This window comes from Carassius carassius, chromosome 45 (assembly GCF_963082965.1).
Source record: "Carassius carassius chromosome 45, fCarCar2.1, whole genome shotgun sequence".
NCBI lineage: Eukaryota > Metazoa > Chordata > Actinopteri > Cypriniformes > Cyprinidae > Carassius > Carassius carassius.
This window is the reverse complement of record NC_081799.1, coordinates 18,004,724-18,025,481: the sequence shown is the minus strand read 5'-3', so window position 1 is coordinate 18,025,481 and position 20,758 is coordinate 18,004,724. Positions and strand designations below refer to the sequence as shown.

The window sequence follows — 20,758 nt, the reverse complement described above, 5'->3', positions numbered from 1 at the left end:
CACTGCTGCACCAAAAATTTTAATTAAGATGATTTTAACACATGCTTGACTTCATTGGTTCTTCACTTGTAAAAAACACATGCAGACAGACACTCACATGCTGATGACTAACCAAGAAAAAGCATTTCCTCTCAGAGATAATAAACTGAGGATAAAAAAAAACATGTCTGAGATCCAAAATCAACATTGTAAACTAAAACAGACATTTGTACCACATTCAATTACATTTACTATTAAATCAAACTCAATGCCATGTTGCCATTTTAAATTGTGATGCTGGCATCAATATATGTATAGCCATCATGTAAAACAATGAAAGTTACAGTGGATTGTGGCTGAGGGTAAATGCAAGTAAAAACACTTACAGCACTGTGAGCTCGGTGCAAGTCTTCAGAGAGGAATAATTCAAGAACTCAATGTGGTTCTCAGCGAAGTCCCTTCATTGAAAGATAAGCCAAGGAAAAGAAAAGATAAAAAAAATCTGTAAATTAAAAATACATATAAATCCTGACTTCAGGATATGAGAGGAAGACAACTTGTACACTGACGACTGGGAGAACTCATCCCACTGCTCTGCCTGCAACAGAAAAATTTGATCAAGAGCCACACGTGCTTGACATTAATTGACAAGCTTGCCTCATGAAGGCCCACACCAAAATTATTCATTCAGCGAGCACCTCGTCGAGAGGAGGTGCCTGAATTTGATGGTACCGCTGATAGATAACTGTTAGGCTGGGCTAGCAGATGGCAAATTGTCATTCAGTGGTGAGAGTATCGCAGCATAATTTAGAGCTGCTTGCATAGGTAACGTCAGAAATCACAGCGAACGAAATTATGTCCATTGTCAGCCTCTTTCTGCACTGACTATAATTACCAGAGTGAACTGTTCACAGAAAAGCTGAAAATGAGTCCTAAGTACTTATTATGAAGGGAAAGACACTCAGAAATACACAAACAACACATTTGGCAAAGATAAGTTTTTATTGTTAACTCAAGATTTGTGACAGTCAATGGAGTTGTAGTCAGACCTCTGACTAAATAGCACAAGCAGCTTATTCTGGTTTATTGTGCACTACAAATGAGTGTTTGACTGACATTTTAAAGGGGTGGTTAACTGTTTTTTTTCTAGGCTTGATTGTGTTTATGTGTTGCAGTCTAGAATGTGTTCATGCTTCGCTTTTTTTAAAACGCATAATTTTTCACATAATTTACCTTTATTCCTCACCGATCTGTCCCTTCTCTGACAAAAGCCTTGATTATTTCCTGTAATTATGAAGTCCCTCCCTCAGAAATACGCAATGGACTGAGATTGGTCATATGGCTCAGTGTGTTGTGATTCACTAAACCGCCTCTAGAATGCGTTTAAACATCCCGCCCCTCAAGCTCAGGATGTCCTAAGGTTGTATAGTAAACAATGACATCCTCTATATTGCTTATCAATTTAAGCCAGATTGAGACAGAGAATTAATGAAGAGGATTGCACAGAACCTGTGCAAGCACGGCTCCTAATGGTATGTTTGATTGTTACTGTCTCATACTTTTAGATATGCTGTTGTTTGTAAATGCTACTGCTCCTGTTAGCTTTTAATATACAGTTTTATTCTGATTAAAGCTTTAATACAGCACAGCAATATTTTCTATATTTCATACAATCATATCAGCATGATTAAATCGTTCAGCGTGTCATATCATCAGTTGCTAAATTGTTCGCTGGCTGGTGCTAAGCCAAATATAGACACATTTTACAGCACTGCTCATTATAACCAATAACACATGATGCTGTTGGGCTTATGAATGCAATGACCAATCAGAGGTGTTCAGATGATTCTTCGCTATGCAGAAAAATATATATATTGCTAAAATGTTTTATTTACTCGCTCGCTGACTGAATACCTCTTTCTTGCAAATTCTCTAGTCAGAAACAACAAAGTGCGAACGTGTTTATGAATCTATAAGATATTAATTTCATAGTGTAAACAGTTTTGCTCTTTTTCTGTACAATGAAAGTGTTATTAGTAGCCCAGCTTGCAATGTTTCTATTCACATGAAATATAAACGTATAAAAAATATGTTATGGCATTACCCCCATATCTGTTAATAAAGTAAACAGAAAGGTTTTTATGCATAGTTAATCGATTATATTATTAGGTTATTGACAATTGCCCACTATAGATCCACAATCTATAAAGATGAGAATCCACACACACACAAACAATTGAGTGCATGACGCCTCTGACACTAACTAATGTTAAAAAAATGAAAATGCAATTAACCACCCCTTTAAAAAAGAAAACAGTTTGTTTTGTTCTCACTAACCAGAAAAACGGGCAGATCTAGAGATTATTTTTTATCCCCGAAAGCACTCGTTGTATCACCCGGTACATCGTAAACATGACTTTGTTTCCAAGTAGACTGATAATAAACCCTGTGTGCCCTTACTCCAGGAAGCTACTTAAAATCTGCCAATCAGATTTAAGCTTGCCAGACACAGAAAATGCTTTCCAGTTTTGTGTGCAGTATGCATCAGACGGTCATTAATTTGGTCTTGGTCCTGTCTAAGAGAAATCAGGCTTCAAGGTAATTGCTGACTATAAAACTTGAGCGAACAGATCTTTAAAGCTTTTGAGTGTGGTCTTCTCTGGATGGTTTATCTAAGCAAAGTAACCGCTGAAAGTAGCCTAAGCTATATTAAGTGGTTTTACTTGGACAGCTGTGGAATTTCGCTGATGATATATGATTTATACTGAGTGAGATTTTCTCAATTCAAACCTACCTCATAACAAAACACTAGAGAGGATTATGATGAGGTATCATTTGTCTGGAGTTCAGAGACCATCAGCTAAGTGTTAAAGACTCTCTCTGTTCGTTAACTTTAGAATGACCTATTCAAATAAACCAAAGAGCCTGATGACTAATAAACTAACGGCATGCAGGAATAAACACATGCATACAGAGAGATACAGACACTTACACAGCATAAAAAAAGAGTACCAAATCATTCCAAATAAAGGCCTTATTTTTGCTCTCCCTAAACAAGATGCACATGTACAGAAATAAATGGAATTTAACACCATTTAACACTAAAAACTTTAACACTATTAAAGTACCATGCACAAAAACTGGAAGATTTTCATATTAGGAAAAAGGTGTGGATGATTTTATTCTCTACTTTGTTTATGAGGTGAAAAAAGGCTCAATAATAGGAGATACTCACAGCCACCTGAGCAAGGGCATATGCTGACAGAGACTCGAATCGGGCAGCCACATCAGGGACGTGTTTACCATTGATCTGAAATCAAAAATTAAAATCAACCACCTAAAATGTAAAATGTCTTGATGTGCATACTGTTACAGTGAGAAGGTCTTTAGTGCAGAAACGTAACAACCCCCCTGCAACACTTCCTCGCATGACTAAATCAGTTTCAGAGAAAAACAATCAAGGCTTTCTGCCAGACTAGCTGTGTGCCATTAGGTGTCCTCTGTTTTACAAGCATAATTATCTGGAAATTGTGTCTTAAATTAGTTCTTGTAAAGTTAGTTCTTGATTATTCTATAATTAATTTAAAACATTTAAAAAATGAAAGGATGTCATTAATTTAGTCAGAAACACCAGGAAATAAAACATTAAACTTAAACACAATCAATAATTCATCTTATTATGCAAATTTAAAGAGTTAATTTTTCTGTACCCTTAAATGCAAGATTACTGGAGTGCTTGTTATTCAGCGGACATCTGCAGAACTCATTTACAAAGTAGTATCTATTTCACAACAAATCACAAAAAAAAAAAAAAACGTTTTTATTCAGCTCACATATTTATTTTAATGTGTGCTACCTTGTTCTGTTATACATTTCTGACTATTTAGCAGTCCAGTCCTGCATCATTGTTCCCAAAGAATAGTTTTCTGTAAATACAGACCCCGCAAGCTAAGCTTGTGCATATAGTGGCTAAATTGCTAACAGAGCCAGGCTGCTGGAAACCATTCAAGAGACATACTATCGTCATTTTAGCTATACCATAATCATAAAGCGAAGTGAAATGGAGAAAACATTCTGCATAAGCATATAATCTCTTTTGGGATGACTTCAGATATATATATATATATTCATTTTTAAAAGGCAATCTCACAGGGGACTGTTCTTTGCAGTGATGCTTAATATCTCTATTACTAGTTAGCCGTCCCCGAGAAGACCCTGGTTTTTATTAAGGTGGAGAAACAAATGAAACCTTCATGAAACATGATTTAGTCATTCAATTATTCTTCACAAGCTGGAAGTGACATATAATATAATGTGAAATCATGCCATATATAGTATTATTATATAGAGCTGTGACGTACAAACACAATATGATAATTATGGTGGAGTTGACTAAAATTGCACATTAGTACACAGAGTCTCTGAGTCTCTGTGTGAAAAAAAAACATAATAATGAAAAAAAAAGAAAAATAAGCAATATTTTTGATTTATGGAGTAGAAAGAAAAGAAAGAGAATATTATGCCAATGTATTATTATTTCATGTGAGTAAAAACATAAAAAAATAAAGGGAAGGAATAAAATTAAACAAATCCATGTATATTCTATGTAAAGTATCTACACTATATTCATTAAAAGTGTGTAAAAGGTAAAGGATTCTCATGATGAAAGACAAAAACCCCGTAAGATTACAAAAAAAGTCACTTTTTTTGGCTGTTGTTTTTAGCAAAATGTCTATAGTCCCACAGAAAACGTCTCTAGGTTACGTATGTAACCCTAGTTCCTCGAGGGAACGAGACGCTGCGTCGAAGCGCTTTGGGGAACGCGTTCAGCAAACGCGACTCTGAATATCGTGTGTAATCAGTCCAATGGAAGGGCGTGACGTCACCGACGTGGTGACGTAAGCGACCAGGAAGCTATAAAAGCACGTGCCACGCAGCTGGCGTCAGCTTCGAGTACCAGCAAGCGCCGGCAGGGGTGCCGGGGGTATGGCTCCGAGACGCAGCGTCTCGTTCCCTCGAGGAACTAGGGTTACATACGTAACCTAGAGACGTTCCTCTTCAGGAACTCGAGCTGCGTCGAAGCGCTTTGGGGAACGAGTCCTAACGCCGCCAGACTACCAAACCCCTGCCTGGTGTGTATCCGAAGAGCACAGCTCAGGACAGGAGGACAGAAGCGCCTGGAGTGACTGGCATATCTAGGCCATAGAACCTAACAAATGTAGAGGGCGTGGACCACCCCGCAGCGTTGCAGATGTCCAGCATGGATACACCTGCTAAGAAGGCCTTAGAGGCCGCCATACCCCGAGTAGAGTGAGCCTTGGCTCCCGACAGCGGGGGACGACCAGAGGACTCATAGGTGACGTTGATAGCCTCGACTATCCAACGACTAATAGTCTGCTTAGAAGCAGGAGAACCCCTCTTGGGGGGACCGTAGCACACAAGCAATTGGTCAGTTTTTCTCCACAGGGCAGCTCAGGGCAGCTCAGTGCACCGCGGAGGAAACGTGTAACTAGGGGGTGTCTTCCCAAAGACTGACCGTCGAGAAGGGTGTGGTAGGCCGCAATGGCCGCCACGTAGACCTTCAGAGTAGAGTGGGTCAACCCTGCAGAGAGCCTAGCCTGTAGAAACTCCAGAACTGTACCAACTGGGCAGTTTGCTGGGTCTAGCTGGCGGTCTCTGCACCATGAAGTGAAAAGCTTCCACTTCAGGGCGTACAGTTTCCTCGTAGAGGGAGCTCTGGATTGGAGTAGGGTCTCCACAACCTCAGTTGAGAGACCAGCTGCTACCAGTTGTGCCCCCTCAGGGGCCACACCCACAGCTTCCACAACTCCGGGCGAGGGTGAATTATCGTGCCCTGCGCCTGTGAGAGTAGGTCTGTCCTGATCGGTATCTCCCACGGAGAGCCGTCGAGGAGCGAGACTAGATCTGAGAACCATACTCGGCCCGGCCAGAACGGGGCTACTAATAACAGACGGACCCCGTCCCGGCGTACTCTCGCCAGAACTCCCGGAAGCAGAGCGATAGGGGGAAAGGCGTACAGACGAAGCCTCGGCCAGGTCTGTACCATAGCGTCCAGTCCCAGAAGAGCTGGATGAACTAGAGAGAACCAGAGGGGACATTGTGACGTCTCCTGAATCGCAAAAAGGTCTACTTGAGCCCTGCCAAACACTCTCCATATCTGATCTACCACCCGTGGGTGAAGTCTCCATTCCCCGGGCCTCGGCCCCTGCCTCGACAGTATGTCTGCTCCCATATTTAATTTCCCAGGAATATATACTGCTCTTAATGAGAGGAGTTTGTTCTGGGACCACACCAGGATCTGGTGCGCCAGCTTGTACAAAGGGCGCGAACGCAGACCGCCCTGGTGGTTGATGTAAGAGACCACTGATGTGTTGTCGGTGCGCACCAACACATGGTGACCTCTCAGGTCTGGGAGGAAGTGCTTCAGTGCACGATAAACTGCTAGCATTTCTAGACAATTGATATGCCACGTTAGATGGCGATCGCTCCACAGACCACGGGCAGGGTGGCCACTCATGACCGCACCCCAGCCGGTGAGGGACGCGTCCGTCGCTAGTGTCACACGGCGACAAGGAGCTCCCAGCACCGGGCCCTGATTCAAGAACCAATGTTTCTTCCACATGTCTAAGGCACGGAGGCAGCGCCGCGTGACCTTGATAGTGCGAAGCGGATTGCCCCTCGGGGAAAATCCCTTGGTCTTGAGCCACCACTGTAGGGGTCTCATGTACAGCAGGCCAAGAGGTATCACGTTGGACGCAGCTGCCATCAGACCCAACAATCTCTGAAATTGTTTGACAGTGAGTGACTGGCCTTCGCTGACTCTCTTGACTGAGATGAGGATCGACTCGATACGAGCAGGGGACAATCGTGCCTGCATCGCGGTCGAATTCCATACTACGCCTAGATAGGTGGTTCTCTGAGCCGGAGAAAGTACACTCTTCTTGGCGTTCAGTCTCAAACCCAGCTCCCCCATATGTGCGAGAACGACATCTCGATGTCGAACCGCAATCTGCTCTGACTGAGCTAAAATCAACCAATCGTCGATATAATTGAGAATGCGGATGCCCTGCGTGCGCAGGGGGGCCAGAGCCGCATCTACACACTTTGTGAACGTGCGGGGTGAGAGTGCGAGGCCAAAGGGAAGTACTCGATATTGGTAGGCTTCGCCCCCGAAAGCGAACCTCAGAAACTTCCTGTGTTGAGGAAGGATGGAGATATGAAAATATGCGTCTTTGAGATCTATCGTGACAAACCAGTCCTCGGACCTGATCTGAGCTACAACATGCTTGATTGTGAGCATTCTGAACTTCAGTCTCATAACCGAACGATTTAAGACCCTCAGGTCTATAATCGGACGCAGCCCCCCATCCTTCTTTGGAACTATGAAATACCGGCTGTAAAATCCGGACTCCCTGTCCTGAGGAGGGACCACCTCGATGGCCCCCTTCTCTAATAGGGTTTCCACTTCCTGTTCCATAACCAGACCCTGCCCGGGGCCCACTATCGTGTGAACGACCCCGTTGAATATAGGCGGCACGGAGCCGAACTGAATGCGGTAGCCTTTTTCTACTATATGCAGGACCCAACGAGATACATTTGGCAGTAGTTTCCACGCTGCTAAATAATCTACTAAGGGAATCAGTCTCTCGAGACTGACCTCTGGTGTAAGAGACCCCCGCAGGGGCGGCGAGCGTCCCAGCCCCGCTACGCGCACGGGCGGAGGATACTGAGAACGATGCTCGCCCGGGGGCGCTGCGCCCTGGAGCACTGGCAGGGTTGGCAGAACGACCCCTAGAGGGCACTGAGGTGGGACGGGCACCGTGGACTGCGGCGTGTACCGTTCTACCCCAGCAGAGGCTGCCCTCTGAAACCCCGGGCCATTGGCGTCAGGGTTTCTTGGCCGAGGACTTCTTAGCTTCGATAACCGCCCTTAAATCTAATTTGGGCTTAGAAGACCTCGGCCTAGAGCGTCGCTGAGACTCTCGTTCCCGACGCGGAGGAGAATGGACGTTTCCACGACCTGGCGATCTCATCATGCAGGTCGGGAAAAAATGGAAGGCCCCGGCTGGGAGGTGGCTGACTCGCGCGCAGGAAGCGTTCATCCAGCTTGCTTCTCTGCGGTTCGGTAGACTTTTCGGCGGGCCAATCGATACTTAATTTGGCCACCGCGCGAGTAACCACCTCTAAGAGCTCCTCATACTGTAGCGAGTGGGGTGGCGAATCCCTATCGAGCGACTCCACATCAACCTCCTCGGAGGAAGAGAGGCGGAGCGTCGATCCCTCACCCTGAGTGGAAGGAACCGCTGTGCGTGCTTCCGACTCTAGGGATTGGGTGCCGGATCTGGCAGAAGTGGAAGGAGATAGAGACTGGCCCGTCTCCATTCCCTCTACCAGATCGACTTGCGAACCCCACGAGTGCAGCCGCCGTTCTGCCTCGACAGAAGCGGGACCAGCACCCCGGGGAACGCTGGCGAAGGCCCCCTCCTCGAAGAGGGCCCTCCGGGAACGAAGCAGCCGCACCGACATTCGCTCACAGTGCGGGCAGTCGGCCCCCTCGAGAGCCGACTCAGCGTGCTTCGAACCCAGGCAAACCACGCACAGGTTGTGTGTATCCCCACCCGTTATGTATCTCGGGCAGGGAGGAACACACAGCCTATAACGCGATTTGGAATCGCCATCTGAGTGCTTAACTTTCGCCTTGCTTTTTGGCATGTCTAGGAGCTCTTTTAACTGGACAGACAACAGTAAATAAGACTCACAAGACAGACAATTGACATTCACACACAGAGCGCTTGCTGAAAGACGCGAAGCTGACGCCAGCTGCGTGGCACGTGCTTTTATAGCTTCCTGGTTGCTTACGTCACCACGTCGGTGACGTCACGCCCTTCCATTGGACTGATTACACACGATATTCAGAGTCGCGTACGCTGAACGCGTTCCCCAAAGCGCTTCGACGCAGCTCGAGTTCCTGAAGAGGAACAGGTTTTGACAGAGTCTATAAAACACGTAAAAGAAGATATTAATCATAATAGAAAATTCATTAAGAAAGTAATCATAAAAGCAGGCAGAAAAGAGGAAAATATGAAATATAAATACAAACCGGGGTAAATGAACAAAAAGTGTTGTGATGGGAATAAATTTCATTTTTGTATTCTAGTCATCTCTGGCACAGCAGTGGAACTGGAAGCCAGAGGACATTTTCAGCAATATTAAAGACATTCTGATGAGGAATTATGATAACAAATTTGCTACTACTTGTAAAAATGGCTGCACAATGGCCTTCAGGCAACCCACATGTTGAAATATAAAATGTAAAATGTGTTTGCAATCTTGTGGGTTCAGACAGTTCTGTGTTAAGGTGAAAAGATCAAAAAGTTGTCTCAGAGATAGTTTGTTGCATCTTGTTGCAGATACAAAATTAGTTGTGTTTCAGGGTTTGTGAGCTGTATATTGCTTTAGCTGTTTCTTGAACAACAAGGTGCCTTTCTGTTGACTTGTAACCGACAAGTGAATGCAAAAGTACTGCTAATAATTTCAAATCATTTTGGCCATTGTGCCATTGCATTGATTTAGTGCACAGTAACAAGCAAACACAGAGTAGGAAAAATAAAAAAATAATGCTCAACTATAACTTCATAAAACACGTCAGACAGTAGGATCAGAAACAGGGACAAGCTTCATTAAATTTGACATTTTCCTCAAAGAGATAACAGTAAGTACAAGCTGATTAAATGAAATTCCACAATGAGAATGACTATAAAATATTTTAAAACAGCAAGATACTTACAGAAATGTCAGCGACCTCAGACCGATGAAAGTATCACAGGTGACACTTTTAAGTGGATTGTGATCCAATACTCTGAGGGGAAAAAAATAATTTTGAAAAGTCTTTTACAAAATGTTAAGCAAAGAAATACCTTGTTAGAATGTCAGATTTCAACAGTTTTTTTTTTTGCATGAAAGAAAGAAATATCTCGATGCCACTTGTTCTAGTACTGCATGAATCTGCTCAACCTTTGTCCGTGTTTGGCAATCAACAAGCTACCCAAGTAATTCTCAGCTACTTTCTGCAAAACCACATTCTATTTTCAGCACTTTCCAGTGCTAATCCACAGACCACATCTTTTCTGTGTGATTATGCTTATTATTCTGATTAATTTAATTAAGCATTATATTTTTTTGCATCATATTTACCAAGGGAGACAGTGATTCTCCAAAACATCTATATGATAAAAAATAAATAAAATGTGTAAAAAAAAATAATGTACTAAAATGTATTGTAATAAACAAAAGAAAATAAAAAGTAAATAAAATATTAAAAATATTAATAGAAATACTGACTAAAATAAAAATACATATATGAAATTTTAACAAAGTGTAAAACTAAATAAAATGACAGATATGCCTGTTCCTGTATTGTTGTAGTTATTACTTTTTTATATAGAACAAAATAAATGCTTCAGAATGCATGAACTGGATGATACTTTAAGCTGAAATTTCTTTAAAGTACATACAAATTCTGATAGTTGCTAACTGGTGGTTTCCAGTTGCTAATATAAAACTAATATAATATAGACCATTATAGTTGCTAATATAATGGTCTCAACATTCTACCTGCATTTCTTTTGTGACTGATATTTGATGCAAAAGACTAAGAAGCTATTTTCCCTTTTCTTGCTCATTAAATGTGATGTGATACATACTCACAGCCAGTCTAATTTGTGTAGATCTCTGAATACACCTGGTCCTAAATAGCTTATGTGGTTTTGGCTAAGAAACCTGCACAAAAGATAATTAGATAATTAGTTTAATTAGGGGCACAGATTTGAAATTGATAGAAAATGTATTAAAAAGGTTAAGTATTAAACTGACCAAAGGATTGATTCACAGACATAAAAATAAATTACCCTATTAGGAATCCAAGTGAATATGAGCACTGTAAAACTAATTTATGTCTCACACTGTGCTGCTTCTTAGATGTTTTTAAATAAACTAAAAACAGATTGGAACAGAAAAGCCCAGGTAAAACACAATAAAACTAAGATGTAATTTATCATCCAGAGCTGACTTTCCCTAATGATATACAACATCATACTGTATATCTTCATCATCTCGGGATTAGGCTCGTCCTTCATCACTTCTCCAAAAAAAAAAAAATCTCAGAGCTGCTGAAAAGGAAAGACAATGACTATATTCTAGTCGCAAGGAGTTCATAAAACTGCCTAAAAAAATTAGCCAGTCCCCATTTGGCCCCACAAACAAACACCTAAAGTAATAACAGAAGAAACATAATTGATCATGCCACAGTCTCGTGCAAGGGTGTAATATTGTTCAATATTCAAACAACAGTGCAAAAATGGGACATGCACTATATGTAGTCCACCATTTTGCAAAAATATTTTTGTGCAAATCATCTAAAATGTTATAAATAATCAGTTGTTAAAAATAATATGTTTTAATGAATTCAAAAATGTATTTATTATAAACTGAGTACATATCAACCGTTCAGTCTACAAACAAATTACTGTCACAGTCCAGACATATGACCAAAATGAACATTATGGGGCGCAGAAAAGAAAAAGGATAAACAATGCATTGAAATGTGGACAGCAGGACTGGTAAGCTTACCCTATTATAAGTCATTTTTAATCAATTTAACATTGTTGTTTAACATTGTTTAAATCAATTTAACATTGTTGCCTAAAGGGGCAAAGTGAATATCAGTTCATTTCTGAGTATCTTTATTGCTCAAAAAAAAAAAAAAAAAAAAAAAGATTATGATATGTTTGTGAATGCATGAGCATTTGATTTACATTTGAGAGAAACTAAGAAGATGGTTAACAAGGATGAAAAACTAATAAACGTTTGCTAAAAATTATCATTGTTAAATCATTGGGCCATTTGTGTGATTCATGTAAATCCGATGATCCGAGTTTTTAAAAAACTTTTTGCTACTCTATTCTTCAGTACAAAACGATGGTGAACTGACAAAAAGATGATTTGTTAGAATTTATGATTCTAAGTATAAATTAGGGCTGCACGATTAACCTTTATCGCATCGATATTGAGGTTTTAACTCCCGCAATAACCTAACCTCAGGAGTCTGAGGTTTTTTCCCCCGCCTCTGACATTTGAGTGACAAACCTATTAGCCAATCAAACTGGTCGAATCTCGCGTTCCTGGCTTGCTGGCCAATTAGAAATGGCAATGGAAAAACAAGGTTGTATGCAGTGCATCGGCTTTCTGTCAGCAGAAAAGCAGCTAACACACAACGTTTACCTCGAATTGTGCCAGAAAAAGCTTGTGTAACTGCGCATTCTTGGGTGACGGGAGAGGAAGCGGGGGAGCACTTGGTTAACAAGAAGGGTGGTACTTCAGCTGTTTGGACTTATTTTGGATTCGCGAAGAACGACGTAGAGCAAAAGAGTGCTAAATGTAAAATATGTTGACGTGCCGTGGCCAGATCCAGATCCGGTTTTATGCACTTAAAAGCATTGAACGCAAAAATCGAAAATCGCAACGCAATCGCAATATTTGTCAGAAAAACCGCAATTAGGTTTTTTCTCAAAATCGTGCACCTCTAGTATAAATCCAAAAGCAAAACATGTGAAAATAACTATTTTGCAGAGTGGAAATGGTAAACGTGACAAATGAGTTATCCTCTTCTGCCATCTATTGGATATAGTGGGAATATCAAGACATTTTTATTTTAATAGTGTGTTATCCAGTGTAAATCTTCCACTTAATCATGGCAAATTTACCATGAATTATCTTTATGAGTAAAAATGAACAAAAGTGAATTTTACACGTCTTCATTTAATAAAAAAAACATTACATTTTATTATAGTATTTACATGTATATATGTATATTCATATAATTTGTTATATATAAATAAATATATTTAATATATAAACAGCATAAAATTTCATGACCACACAGCTTTTCATGAAGGAGCAGATGCTAATAAAAGTTAATAAAATTGCACTGATCAGTAACTCCAAAACAGAGTTGATATTTATAATCTTTTCAAAAAGCTGATCTCAAGTGAAAGATAAGGAGAGAGAAGAACTTACAGTTTTTCTAGAGTGTATAGTCCACTGAAGGCACAGCTTGAGACCATCTGAATTACGTTGTTCTGAAGAAACCTGCTCAAAAAGAAAGTTGGAACAAATAAGCACTAAAAATATTAATGGATACTATTAATCATTCTTGGTTTGGATGCTCTTTTGGACATCAGACACCATAAATGGCCAGATATTCAGCTTTAAAATCTAAAAAGTTGCATTGTAAAATTTGAAAACAAAGCCACTGCTAAATAGCCATTCCCAAACACCACACGAAAAACGTTGTGTTTGTACAAGTCATCATAATACTGTACACTAATCATATGGTTCACTGTAATGTCCCAATGTTTTTACCTAATACATTTTATGTCAATTAATACCTCATTTTTTTAAGCCTCATTTACAACGTTATGACAGAAGGTGGACTGAGACTTTTATATTGTTTACCTCATCACACAGACATTCTTTTCTTTTGACAAGGCTCTTAACTATTGAAATACAGCCATCTCTATATATTTTATATCTCTAGATATTTTCAAGTCAAACAAGGCTATAAAGCATTAGAACATTGAGCAATACTACTAATAATTGTTTATATGTGTGAGACAGAAAGCAAATAATGTTTACCTCTACCTATTTACTTCAAGGAATGGACCATATGATGAGAGTAAGGAGGGAGAAAACAGAGGCACAAGCGAGCACTGGCATCATACCCAGATGTTAATTTACTTAATTAATAAATAACTACATCTGAGGTGATCCACTGTAGGTAATCTCGAAAATACTTGAAAAATAATTTGTAATTTGTAAATCTTAATCTGTCAGACCTTCAACATGCCACTGATGTTTTGGCCTTTGTCCCAGATCCTGGAAAATGCTCTGGTCCTGTTCTCTGTTTTATATTAGCATATGTTAGCTATATCAATTATTTAAATCCAGGACTATTGCCGGTGAGGCTAGTGTTGGGGTTCTAAATTCATTTTTGGATCCATGAGCTAGAAACTTTACTGAAATTGCAATATGATTTTCTTTTTATTTAAATGGCAACTTTTGAAAAGCAAATTTTGAAAAGTGACTCAAATAATTAAAAAAAAAACGTTTTCCCACTAAATCACACAAAAAGAGGAAACCGCTGATTACCTAGCAAGCCAAGCAGCATATCAGCTTGAAGAGAGCTGGAGATAGATGCCTAGCAGTACACATATCACATGTGAATTATGTCGCTAGTTGCATTGTTCAGTAATAATGGTTTACAGACATTTCCTGTAATCCTAAAACACAAAATGCAAGGCATAATTTAAAATACAGTTAAAATATTAATAAGATTTGTGCCATTAATTTTGAACATAACTTTTCAAGAAACTAATAAAATCTATAATGATAAATAAATAAAATGTCTTCCAATTGAAAATAAATAAATAAATAAATAAATCACAGGCAAATGTTTGACTTTATATTTAAACACACTTAGATCACTGTTTTCTCCTCTTTCTTTCACCGTTCTGGGCTTACAAAAGCATCTAAGTTTTACAATTCTGTAGTTCCTCTTCAGGAACTCGAGCTGCGTCGAAGCGCTTTGGGGAACGCGTTCAGCGTACGCGACTCTGAATATCGTGTGTAATCAGTCCAATGGAAGGGCGTGACGTCACCGACGTGGTGACGTAAGCGACCAGGAAGCTATAAAAGCACGTGCCACGCAGCTGGCATCAGCTTCGCGTCTTTCAGCAAGCGCTCTGTGTGTGAATGTCATTTGCCCGTCTTGTGAGTCTTATTTACTGTTGTCTGTCCAGTTAAAAGAGCTCCTAGACATGCCAAAAAGCAAGGCGAAAGTTAAGCACTCAGATGGCGATTCCAAATCGTGTTATAGGCTGTGTGTTCCTCCCTGCCCGAGATATATAACGGGTGGGGATACACACAACCTGTGCGTGGTTTGCCTGGGTTCGAAGCACGCTGAGTCGGCTCTCGAGGGGGCCGACTGCCCGCACTGTGAGCGAATGTCGGTGCGGCTGCTTCGTTCCCGGAGGGCCCTCTACGAGGAGGGGGCCTTCGCCAGCGTTCCCCGCGGTGCTGGTCCCGCTTCTGCCGAGGCAGAACGGCGGCTGCACTCGTGGGGTTCGCAAGTCGATCTGGTAGAGGGAATGGAGACGGGCCAGTCCCTATCTCCTTCCACTTCTGCCAGATCCGGCACCCAATCCCTAGAGTCGGAAGCACGCACAGCGGTTCCTTCCACTCAGGGTGAGGGATCGACGCTCCGCCTCTCTTCCTCCGTGGAGGTCGATGTGGAGTCGCTCGATAGGGATTCGCCACCCCACTCGCTACAGTATGAGGAGCTCTTAGAGGTGGTTACTCGCGCGGTGGCCAAATTAAGTATCGATTGGCCCGCCGAAAAGTCTACCGAACCGCAGAGAAGCAAGCTGGATGAACGCTTCCTGCGCGCGAGTCAGCCACCTCCCAGCCGGGGCCTTCCATTCTTTCCCGACCTGCATGATGAGATCGCCAGGTCGTGGAAACGTCCATTCTCGGCCCGCCTCTACATCCCCTCGTATGATTACTACGGAAATGTAGTGGGGATGGGAGAGCACGGTTATAGAGCGATGCCCCGGGTGGAAGAGACGCTTGCGAGCTATCTGTCCCCTGGCGCGGCATCGTCTCTGAAGGCCCCGGCATTGCCCTCAAAGCCACTAAGAACAACTTCGGCTTTGGTGGGCAAAGGGTATGCGGCTGCAGGTCAGGCTGGTGCGTGTCTGCACACCATGGCGGTGTTACAGGCGTACCAGGCCGACCTGCTTAAGGAGCTAGATGAGGGAGAGGAGATCAAGTCCCATGATATTTCTGAATTAAGAAGTACCGCTGATCTCTCCCTCCGCGCCACCAAGGAGACCGCCCGAGCGATTGGGCGGTCCATGGCAGCTATGGTGGCCGCGGAGAGGCACTTATGGTTGACCCTGTCCGATATGAAAGAACGGGACAGGGTCTGCCTCATGGATGCCCCGATCCAGCCGACTGGCCTGTTCGGCGACGCAGTTAATTCTGTCGTCGACAGGTTCCAGGAGGCCCGCAAACAGGCGGCGGCGTTCCATAAGTTCCTCCCTCGTCGCTCCCTCGGGGCATCTGGGAAGGAGATGCCCCAGCCGCACCCTAGCTCCTCACGCCGCGAGGCCCAGAAACAGAGCGTCTAGGCCGAGGTCTTCTAAGCCCAAATTAGATTTAAGGGCGGTTATCGAAGCTAAGAAGTCCTCGGCCAAGAAACCCTGACGCCAATGGCCCGGGGTTTCAGAGGGCAGCCTCCGCTGAGCCATCGTTCTCAGTATCCTCCGCCCGTGCGCATAGCGGGGCTGGGACGCTCACCGCCCCTGCGGGGGTCTCTTACACCAGAGGTCAGTCTCGAGAGACTGATTCCCTTAGTAGATTATTTAGCAGCGTGGAAACTACTGCCAAATGTATCTCGTTGTGTCCTGCATATAGTAGAAAAAGGCTACCGCATTCAGTTCGGCTCCGTACCGCCTATATTCAACGGGGTTGTTCACACGATAGTGGGCCCCGGGCAGGGTCTGGTTATGGAACAGGAAGTGAAAACCCTATTAGAGAAGGGGGCCATCGAGGTGGTCCCTCCTCAGGACAGGGAGTCCGGATCTTACAGCCGGTATTTCATAGTTCCAAAGAAGGATGGGGGGCTGCGTCCGATTATAGACTTGAGGGTCTTAAATCGTTCAGTTATGAGACTGAAGTTCAGAATGCTCACAATCAAGCATGTTGTAGCTTAGATCAGGTCCGAGGACTGGTTTGTCACGATAGATCTCAAAGACGCATATTTTCATATCTCCATCCTTCCTCAATACAGGAAGTTTCTGAGGTTCGCTTTCGGGGGCGAAGCCTACCAATATCGAGTACTTCCCTTTGGCCTCGCACTCTCACCCCGCACGTTCACAAAGTGTGTAGATGCGGCTCTGGCCCCCCTGCGCACGCAGGGCATCCGCATTTTCAATTATATCGACGATTGGTTGATTTTAGCTCAGTCAGAGCAGATTGCGGTTCGACATCGAGATGTCGTTCTCGCACATATGGGGGAGCTGGGTTTGAGACTGAACGCCAAGAAGAGTGTACTTTCTCCGGCTCAGAGAACCACCTATCTAGGGGTAGTATGGGATTCGACCGCGATGCAGGCACGATTGTCCCCTGCTCGTATCGAGTCGATCCTCATCTCAGTCAAGAGAGTCAGAGAAGGCCAGTCACTCACTGTCAAACAATTTCAGAGATTGTTGGGTCTGATGGCAGCTGCGTCCAACGTGATACCTCTTGGCCTGCTGTACATGAGACCCCTACAGTAGTGGCTCAAGACCAAGGGATTTTCCCCGAGGGGCAATCCGCTTCGCACTATCAAGGTCACGCGGCGCTGCCTCCGTGCCTTAGACATGTGGAAGAAACCTTGGTTCTTGAATCAGGGCCCGGTGCTGGGAGCTCCTTGTCGCCGTGTGACACTAGCGACGGACGCGTCCCTCACCGGCTGGGGTGCGGTCATGAGTGGCCACCCTGCCCGTGGTCTGTGGAGCGATCGCCATCTAACGTGGCATATCAATTGTCAAGAAATGCTAGCAGTTTATCGTGCACTGAAGCACTTCCTCCCAGACCTGAGAGGTCACCATGTGTTGGTGCGCACCGACAACACATCAGTGGTCTCTTACATCAACCACCAGGGCGGTCTGCGTTCGCGCCCTTTGTACAAGCTGGCGCACCAGATCCTGGTGTGGTCCCAGAACAAACTCCTCTCATTAAGAGCAGTATATATTCCTGGGAAGTTAAATATGGGAGCAGACATACTGTCGAGGCAGGGGCCGAGGCCCGGGGAATGGAGACTTCACCCAGGGTGGTAGATCAGATATGGAGAGTGTTTGGCAGGGCTCAAGTAGACCTTTTTGCGACTCAGGAGACGTCACAATGTCCCCTCTGGTTCTCTCTAGTTCATCCAGCTCCTCTGGGACTGGACGCTATGGTACAGACCTGGCCGAGGCTTCGTCTGTACGCTTTCCCCCCTATCGCTCTGCTTCCGGGAGTTCTGGCGAGAGTACGCCGGGACGGGGTCCGTCTGTTATTAGTAGCCCCGTTCTGGCCGGGCCGAGTATGGTTCTCAGATCTAGTCTCGCTCCTCGACGGCTCTCCGTGGGAGATACCGATCAGGACAGACCTACTCTCACAGGCGCAGGGCACGATAATTCACCCTCGCCCGGAGTTGTGGAAGCTGTGGGTGTGGCCCCTGAGGGGGCACAACTGGTAGCAGCTGGTTTCTCAACTGAGGTTGTGGAGACCCTACTCCAATCCAGAGCTCCCTCTACGAGGAAACTGTACGCCCTGAAGTGGAAGCTTTCCACTTCATGGTGCAGAGACCACCAGCTAGACCCAGCAAACTGCCCAGTTGGTACAATTCTGGAGTTTCTACAGGCTAGGCTCTCTGCAGGGTTGACCCACTCTACTCTGAAGGTCTACGTGGCGGCCATTGCGGCCTACCACACCCTTCTCGACGGTCAGTCTCTGGGAAGACACCCCCTAGTTACATGTTTCCTCCGCAGTGCACTGAGGCTGAGACCTCCAGTACGGTCCTGTATTCCCCCGTGGGACTTGGTTGTGGTGTTAGAGGCTATGTGCAAACCCCTGTTTGAACCTATTCAAGATATCTCAGACAGACATCTCACACTTAAAACCTCTTTTCTGTTGGCTATTACCTCTCTGCGGAGAGTAGGAGATCTTCAGGCCCTCTCGGTGGCCCCTTCTTATCTTGAGTTTGCACCAGGCATGACTAAAGCGTTCATATACCCTCGAGCGGGATATGTTCCCAAGGTTCCCTCTGTTACACCACGACCTGTAGTGCTGCAGGCCTTCTGTCCTCCTCCCTTACGGGAGCCCGACCAGGCGAAGCTAAACTGTATATGTGTCCGGTTCGAGCACTGGACGCATACGTCCACAGAGCTGCCCTGTGGAGAAAAACTGACCAATTGCTTGTGTGCTACGGTCCCCCCAAGAGGGGTTCTCCTGCTTCTAAGCAGACTATTAGTCGTTGGATAGTCGAGGCTATCAACGTCACCTATGAGTCCTCTGGTCGTCCCCCGCTGTCGGGAGCCAAGGCTCACTCTACTCGGGGTATGGCGGCCTCTAAGGCCTTCTTAGCAGGTGTATCCATGCTGGACATTTGCAACGCTGCGGGGTGGTCCACGCCCTCTACATTTGTTAGGTTCTATGGCCTAGATATGCCAGTCACTCCAGGCGCTTCTGTCCTCCTGTCCTGAGCTGTGCTCTTCGGATACACACCAGGCAGGGGTTTGGTAGTCTGGCGGCGTTAGGACTCGTTCCCCAAAGCGCTTCGACGCAGCTCGAGTTCCTGAAGAGGAACGTCTCTAGGTTACGTATGTAACCCTAGTTCCTCGAGGGAACGAGACGCTGCGTCTCGGAGCCATACCCCCGGCACCCCTGCCGGCGCTTGCTGGTACTCGAAGCTGACGCCAGCTGCGTGGCACGTGCTTTTATAGCTTCCTGGTCGCTTACGTCACCACGTCGGTGACGTCACGCCCTTCCATTGGACTGATTACACACGATATTCAGAGTCGCGTACGCTGTACGCGTTCCCCAAAGCGCTTCGACGCAGCGTCTCGTTCCCTCGAGGAACTATGGTTACATACGTAACCTAGAGACGTTTTCATTTATGCTTTTGCCACACACTGCAGAATTTTAGCCCCAATTTTCACTCGCTGACAGGTTTTGTGAAATTGCGAACAAACGTCCGAAATAAGAGGCAAATCATTCATGTGAGTGACAATCATGCAGTATGAAATATCAAAGACACAATCATAGAGAATCGCCTAAATATTTGTCATGTAAAAAATCTGGACCGATCAGTGATTCAAAATCCTGCTGTGTGAAATGAGTTTGAAATTAGTTCTGACTGAAAAATACATCAGTGATGACCTACAGCCAATGAGAGAGCAAGAAACAGGGCAGCAGGAAGTCCGGGAAGGAGTTATATGGAACATAGTTTGCAGACCAGACAGAGTTTTCTGTGATTCTTCCTATTGTAAAGTCATGCAGTGTGCATGCACCTTCTATGGCCGAACCATCGTACAATGTGAACACAGCAGCAACTAAATGCTATCCCATATAGTCGTGCAGTGTGAAAACAACAGTGATCCAATGACTTTGAAAATCGTGCAGTGAGAACCCACAGTTCTCTATGTTATGGGCAGAGTTTCGGAGCCTTGGAGCCACAACACAAAAAGCATGGTCACCCTTTGTCTTAAGGTGTGTTCTGGGAATAGTTAAAAGATCTACGTCAGAAGACCTCAAAGGCTGACTAGGGGAGAGATCCTCGATACAAAAAGGTGCTTGACCATGTAGGGCTATGTAAGTAATGACTAAAATTTTTAAATGCACTAAAACCAATGGGAAACCAAGGCAGGGCCTTAAGCACTGGGTAATGTGTGACCTCCTGCTAGTCCTATTCAAAAGCCTTACAGCTGCATTCTGTACAACTTGCAATCGAACCATAGAGGATTTGTTCAAACAAGTGTGCAGAACATTGCAATAGTCCAAGCGTGAAGAGATAAAGGGATGAATAGCATCTCCAACTATTTTTTGAAACCATAGATCTAATCTTTGCAATGTTCCTAAGATAGAAAAAAAAACATGAACAATCTACAGACTTTACATG

General features: G+C 44.1%; 1 protein-coding gene across 2 annotated transcripts in view; it reads right to left on the bottom strand.

Moving 5' to 3' along the window:
* The window catches only part of LOC132127590 (relaxin receptor 2-like), a 53,880-nt gene that overhangs the window by 14,724 nt on the left and 18,398 nt on the right, over nt 1-20,758 (bottom strand). For both annotated transcript variants that reach the window (XM_059539514.1, XM_059539515.1), the window contains exons 6-10: nt 13,075-13,146; nt 10,708-10,779; nt 9,788-9,859; nt 3,215-3,289; nt 366-437 (exon numbers count right to left, since the gene is read on the bottom strand). In XM_059539514.1, the coding sequence (XP_059395497.1) occupies nt 366-437; nt 3,215-3,289; nt 9,788-9,859; nt 10,708-10,779; nt 13,075-13,146 (363 nt within the window). The remainder of the gene's footprint in view (nt 1-365; nt 438-3,214; nt 3,290-9,787; nt 9,860-10,707; nt 10,780-13,074; nt 13,147-20,758) is intronic.